Source organism: Triticum dicoccoides, chromosome 1A, assembly GCF_002162155.2.
Source record: "Triticum dicoccoides isolate Atlit2015 ecotype Zavitan chromosome 1A, WEW_v2.0, whole genome shotgun sequence".
NCBI lineage: Eukaryota > Viridiplantae > Streptophyta > Magnoliopsida > Poales > Poaceae > Triticum > Triticum dicoccoides.
The window spans coordinates 262,605,772-262,612,444 of NC_041380.1; the positions used below are offsets into that span (position 1 = coordinate 262,605,772).

The 6,673-nt window shown below is 48.0% G+C and overlaps 1 protein-coding gene across 1 annotated transcript in view; it reads left to right on the plus strand.

Annotated features, from left to right (window-relative positions):
- The first annotated feature begins 4,701 nt into the window (after positions 1 to 4,701).
- Positions 4,702 to 6,673, plus strand: part of LOC119268077 (3-ketoacyl-CoA thiolase 2, peroxisomal-like) — a 3,982-nt gene continuing 2,010 nt past the window's right edge. The window contains exons 1-7 of the mRNA XM_037549583.1: positions 4,702 to 5,053; positions 5,153 to 5,229; positions 5,758 to 5,842; positions 5,939 to 6,065; positions 6,150 to 6,248; positions 6,327 to 6,394; positions 6,499 to 6,606. Of these exons, the coding sequence (XP_037405480.1) occupies positions 4,967 to 5,053; positions 5,153 to 5,229; positions 5,758 to 5,842; positions 5,939 to 6,065; positions 6,150 to 6,248; positions 6,327 to 6,394; positions 6,499 to 6,606 (651 nt within the window). The 5' untranslated portion in view covers positions 4,702 to 4,966. The remainder of the gene's footprint in view (positions 5,054 to 5,152; positions 5,230 to 5,757; positions 5,843 to 5,938; positions 6,066 to 6,149; positions 6,249 to 6,326; positions 6,395 to 6,498; positions 6,607 to 6,673) is intronic.

The following is a 6,673-nucleotide window of genomic DNA, read 5'->3' on the forward strand; positions in this document are numbered from 1 at the left end:
GGGCCGCGGCGGCGGCGAGGTGGCGATGCCACGTGGTGGCGAGCCACTGGCTGCGGGCGGCGGCGGGCGGCGGGTCGGACACGTCCGGCGCGGGTCGCACACGTCCGGCGCGGCGGAGAGGGATTTAGGGTTTCGGGGAGAGGGAGAGATCCGAAATTTGGGGGGGTCCTATTTATAGGCATAAGTGGAGCTAGGAGAGTCCAAATGAGGTGTGGTTTTCGGCCACGCGATCGTGATCGAACGCTCTAGGACATGGAGCAGAGTTTGGTGGGTTTTGGGCCAAATTGGAGGGGTGTTGGGATGCAACACACACGAGGCCTTTTCGGTCCCTCGGTTAACCGTTGGAGTATCAAACGAAGTCCAAATGACACGAAACTTGACAGGCGGTCTACCGGTAGTAAACCAAGGCCACTTGGCAAGTCTTGATCCAATCCGGAAATTTTTAATCCCCACACACGAAAAAAAGTTAGAAATGACCACCGGAGGAGAACGAAGCGCCGGAATGCAAAACGGACAACGGGGAAAATGCTCGAATGCATGAGACGAACACGTATGCAAATGCAATGCACATGATGACATGATATGAGATGCATGACAAAGACAACAACACACGGAGACAAAACCCGAACCCGAGAAAATAAATATAACTTAACGCCGGAAACGGCAAGAGTTGGAGTACAAATTGGGAAAGTTACATCCGGGATGTTACACCCTAGGGGCGCGCCAAGTGTGGGGAGTCCTACTAGGACTCCCAAGTCCTAGTAGGATTCCCCTTTCCTTTCGGAGTAGGAAAGAAGGAAAGGTAGAGGGAGTAGGAAAGGGCAAGGGGGGCGCCGCCCCCTCCCCTAATCCAATTCGGACTCCATGGGGGGCGCCACCTCCCCTTGGCCTACCTCCTATTCTCCCTCATGGCCCAATAAGGCCCATTACTTCATCGGGGATGGGGGCTCCGGTAAGCTCCCGGTACTCCAGAAAAATGCCCGAACCACTCGAAACCATTCCGATGTTGGAATGCAACCTTACAATATATGAATCTTTACCTCTCGACCATTTTGAGACTCTTCGTCACGTCCGTGATCTCATCCGGGACTCCGAACAAACTTCAGTCATCAAAAACACATAACTCATAATACAAATCGTCATCGAACATTAAGCGTGCGGACCCTACGGGTTCGAGAACTATGCAGACATGACCGAGACACATCTCCGATCAATAAACAATAGCGGAACCTGGATGCTCATATTGGCTCCTACATATTCTACGAAGATCTTTATCGGTCAAACCGGACAACAACATACGTCATTCCCTTTGTCATCGGTATGTTACTTGCCCGAGATTAGATCATCGGTATCATCATACCTAGTTCAATCTTGTTACCGGCAAGTCTATTTACTCGTTCCGTAATGCATCATCCCGTAACTAACTCATTAGTCACATTGCTTGCAAGGCTTATAGTGATGTGCATTACAGATACCTCTCCGATATACGGAGTGACAAATCCTAATCTCGATCTATGCCAACTCAACAAGCACCATCGGAGATACCTTCAGATCATCTTTATAATCACCCAGTTACATTGTGACGTTTGATAGAACACAAGGAACATGTATAAGTCATGAAGAAAGCAATAGCAATAAAACTAAATGATCATTATGCTAAGCTAACTGATAGGTCTTGTCCATCACATCATTATCTAATGATGTGATCCCATTCATAAAATGACAACACATGTTTATGGTCAGGAAACTTAGCAATCTTTGATTAACGAGCTAGTCAAGTAGAGGCATACTAGGGACACTCTATTTGTCTATGTATTCACACATGTACTAAGTTTCCGGTTAATACAATTCTAGCATGAATAATAAACATTTATCATGATATAAGGAAATATAAATAACAACTTTATTATTGCCTCTAGGGCATATTTCCTTCATGGTCGTCATAAATTAAGCTGACCAAACTGGCTGCTGGGTGGTTGGACGATCGCTAGTGGGGACACGGCAGACACCGAGAAGGCGCGTGTGGCGTCCGCTTTGCGTTCATGTCGATGCATTCCGGCTGCAAATTTGGGCCGCAAATACGTTGGCGCGGATGCGATTTGGGTTTGGGTCGGCGCGTTAGGCCTCCACTTTTGTCCGCGCCGACCCAAACGGACACATGCGGAAAAAATGGGTCGCTTCATTGGAGTTGCTCTTATAACCTTCAAGCACAGCATGATCCGTGTTATAGAGCTCATCAGCTGAATCAAATGGCCACACGATAGATCCAACGTCTCGTAACCCGACAAGTCTTTTTTAAAGATCACCTAGCCCGGTGTTGTCCTATAAGAGCATCTCTAGCAGATCCCGTAAACTAGACCATCTGGAATAATAACCGTCGGTTAATGGGACGTGGGTTATTTTTCCGGCCTGAATAGATCCCGCAAAATCGGCCATCCCTTAATTTTTTTGCGGTATCCTGCATACTCCTAGTCGTTTTCACCATATCTATGAGATTCATCCCTGCTTTTGCTGGATCCCCTTTCCTTGGCGCGAAGGCCATTTTCGCCCGCTTCCATTCCCCCTCACTCCCCACCACCGCTGCATCTCCCGGCGGTTCTGGGTGACCCCGGCTGCCCCACGCGACATCTATTCTGCTAAAATTGTAGGCCAAGGGTGCCCATTTGTGTCCGCAGGCTAGCGGTCGCCGTCAGCGCCATGGATCCGCCTCGGAGCTTGGTGCGCGGCCTTGTAGCCGGCGGATCCGGTTGTTTTCGACGCAAGTGAGCCTGGGACTCGCCCGAGGGACAGCCGTGCACACGGAAGGGGGAGAAGAAAATGGCAGCTGGCTTTGCTTCAACTGGCGGGGGAGAAGAAAGGGGTGGCCGATTTTGCTTCTGGGAAGGTATGTTCAATGCCCGTCGACTATTTGGATTCAATTTCGACCGATGAGATTTGGGAGAAATTGATGAGCGTGCATTTTTTAGATAGATTGGATTTCGTTGTTGTCTTCGTCAGATGATTTGGACATAGAAGACGATGTCGACAACCTAGTGTTGTTGCATCTCGTGGACAAAATTGAGAAGGGCCCGAAAAAAAGCGTCGCAGATCCACGGTTGGCCGGCTATGCAGTCCTCGCAACCGAGCTCTCGGCGACAAGATTCTCATGAAGGACTACTTCGTCGAGGTACCAACATATCTGGCTTACCTATTTCGTAGGCGGTATAAAATGCGTAGGCCTCTTTTCGTGCGCATCGTTGAAGCTTGCAAGCAGAATTTCCCTTTTTTTACTCGACGTGGGAATGCCCCCGGTTTACTTGGGTTTAGTGCGTATTAAAAAATATCGGCGGCGATGAGAATGATTGCATATGATGTTCCCGTCGACTACGCGGATGAATGTCTTTGCATTGGAGAAGATACCACCATCAAATGCGTCCGGGTCTTTGCGAAGATAATGATCTGAGTTTTTGGCCCGGAGTACCTTCGAGCTCCAAACGAGGAAGACACAAAAAAGCTCATGGCAATGAATGAAGAAATTGGATGGCCGGGCAATGCTAGGTAGTATTGATTGCATTTATTGGAGGTGGAAGAACTGCCTAGAGGCTTGGGCAGGGGAATACACCGGCCACAAACGTAAACCCATCATTGTGCTTGAACTCGTGGCTTCACGTGATTTATGGATTTGGCATTATTTCTTTGGTATGCCCGGGTCTTTCAGTGATATCAATGTTTTGCAGCGATCTCATCTATTTTGCCCAGCTAGTTAGTGGCAAAGCTTCGGCTTGCAACTATACCGTAAATGGCCATGGCTATACCATGGGGGTATTATCTTGCCGATGGTATTTATTCTGCATGGTCAACATTTGTAAAGACCATTAGTGACCCCGAAACCAAGAAACATATTTTTTTTGCCGAAGCATAAGAAGCTTGCCGAAAGGATATTGAGATGGGCATTTGGTGTGTTGCAAGCTCGGTTTATCATTGTTCGAGGTCCCGCTTGCTGCTGGGATAAGAAATCTCTGAGAAACATCATGATTGTTTGTGTAATTTTACACAACATAATTATTGAGGATGAAAGGGATTATGTTGATAGCCATGTGAAGCCTGCCAGGGACGCAGATAAGATTGCTACATTTCTTGACACCTACCGGAAGATCGAGAACCGTGCTTCACACTCCCAACTCCAGAAAAATCTTATTGAGCATCAGCGGCAACTATGCGGGAGATAGATTTCCATTTTTATTCATATGTATTTGTGTGTGATTTGAATAATTTGGTGTTTTAATAATTATTCAAATTTGAATATTTATTGTAATGAAAACGATTGTCGTATTGTGAATTGTCTTTCGAACCATTTGTATTCATATGTTTAATTTATATTATAATCTATATCTATTCGGCTCATATTGTTGAAAATTTAGAATTTACAAAGCTATCAAAAATTACGGTACGGCGAGGTCTCCGACGCGGAACATATCCGTAAACTTGTCCCGCAAAATATTTAGAGATGCTGTAAACGGGCGAGTCTTCTACGTGAAATTCGTGGAGGCCTGCTCCGGCGCGCCAGCCTGTCGCCGTCTGTGGAAGCCACGCCGTCAGCATTTGTCTTCCCCCGCCATCCCGTGCACCGCGTGTGAGGAAAACCAACCCAACGATGCCCCTCGCGTCGCCTCCCACGACCACGATCGACGACCACCCGAGACCGGAGAGTCGAGTCCTGCAAAGTCGTCCAAAGTTTTCACACCCCCGACCTCTCCACTCCACCAAAGTCGCAGTGAACTCCTCCGAAATCCCCCTCCTTTTCCTCGCCCTCTACCTGACTACTGACTAGAAATACCACACGCCCCGTCGCCACCCAGCGCGCGCAGCAGACTACCGACCAACCAACCATTCGCACCATTAACCACCAATTCCTCCCGTGACAGGGAGGACGCCGAGAGGCAGCGAAGAAGGAAGGAAGGACGCAAGGTTGAGACAGCAGCCAGCAATGGAGAAGGCGCTCGACAGGCAGAGGATCCTGCTGCGGCACCTGGAGCCCGCGGCCGGCGCCAGCCCGGCCGCCTCCGCCGTCTCCGTGAGATCCTTCTCCCTCTCAACTCCTCTTCGCCGCCGTGCCGGCGTCTCGGTTCCAGATCTGTGACGATCTTGGCGTTTTCTTTACTTGGTGTCGCAGGCGAGCGTGTGCGCCGCGGGGGACAGCGCCGCGTACCACCGGGGCCCCTGCTTCGCCGACGACGTCGTCATCGTCGCGTAAGTCATCTCTGCCGCTCCTGCTCCTGTCGCTTCGTCCGCTACTGTTTGTTGGATCGTCGGCTACTAGTTAGGCTCTGGTTGCCAGTGGTGCCGAAAGCCATGCTTGGCTTTTCGGTCTGGCCCTTGGCCAAAGAAAGATACAGTGCCAAGTGTACTTTGGTGATCACGACGGTACTGCAAACTGTGGAAGCATGCAACAATGGATTAACGCCAACCTAGTTTCTTGGCTTTTGTGTTTGCTGAGATCGTGCCAGATTTGGTCGTTGTCAACCGTCTGAGTTGCATGTCTCTACTGCGCCGGAGAATGATACAGATCGCAAAGATCTTCGGAGTAACTTTTAGCATTACAGATATACGAATTGGATAGGAAGTATATATGTATGAACTGCAACAAAACTAGCAGTTTCTTTCCGCACTAGGTTCATAATTGTAATACTTCAATATATTTCCTTTTTCTTAGCCAATTCTCGTAAACAGAGGTCAAACATAAAACATGCATGACGTATCTACCTTTCATGTCTTCAGTGCCTATAGGACAGCAATCTGCAAGGCCAAGAGAGGTAGTTTCAAGGATACACTCCCTGAGGATCTCTTGGTGCCCGTATTCAAGGTTTCTGTTTGTTATCTTGCTTCCTTTTGCAACCAAAACAACAATTTAGTGAAGTGGTTGCTCTTGTCTCATCATCCTTTACGCTCCCAATTTTAGGCTTTGGTGGATAAAACAAAGTTAAATCCGAGCGAAGTGGGCGACATTGTTGTTGGTACTGTTTTAGCTCCTGGGTCCCAAAGGGCAATAGAATGCAGGATGGCCGCATTGTATGCGGGTTTCCCTGGTAATTTCACCATCTTCATCACATTTCCTTTAATATTGGACATAATTATCCCCACATTTGATTAACTCGTTTCATGTGCTGTAGACACGGTTCCTCTGAAGACTGTAAACCGACAGTGCTCTTCTGGGCTTCAGGCAGTCGCAGATGTTGCTGCTGCTATTAAAGCAGGGATGTATGATATTGGTATGCTTTACTGAAAACTGATTTATGTATTTTGTTTGACTTCGTTGGCGATCTTAATTTGTTCTATCCTTTCAAAAGGTATTGCTGCTGGCGTAGAGTCGATGACAGTGAACAAAGTTAATCTTGTCGAGAAAGTGAATCCCAAAGTAAGTCAAATGGGTCGGTTTCACACAAGAGTATCGTCTTTAGATGCATCTGTAAAGATGTTACAGCTGATAAAATGTTGGGTTGGAATCTCCAACTATTTTAGGTTGAGCTATTTGCTCAAGCACGTGATTGCCTTCTCCCAATGGGCCTTACCTCCGAGAATGTTGCACAGCGGTTTGGCATAACACGCATGGAGCAAGATCAAGCTGCTGTAAGTTGGCTGATTGTCCTTACTTTATGGCACTTATGTGTGACAGTGTATCCCCCCCCCCCCTCCC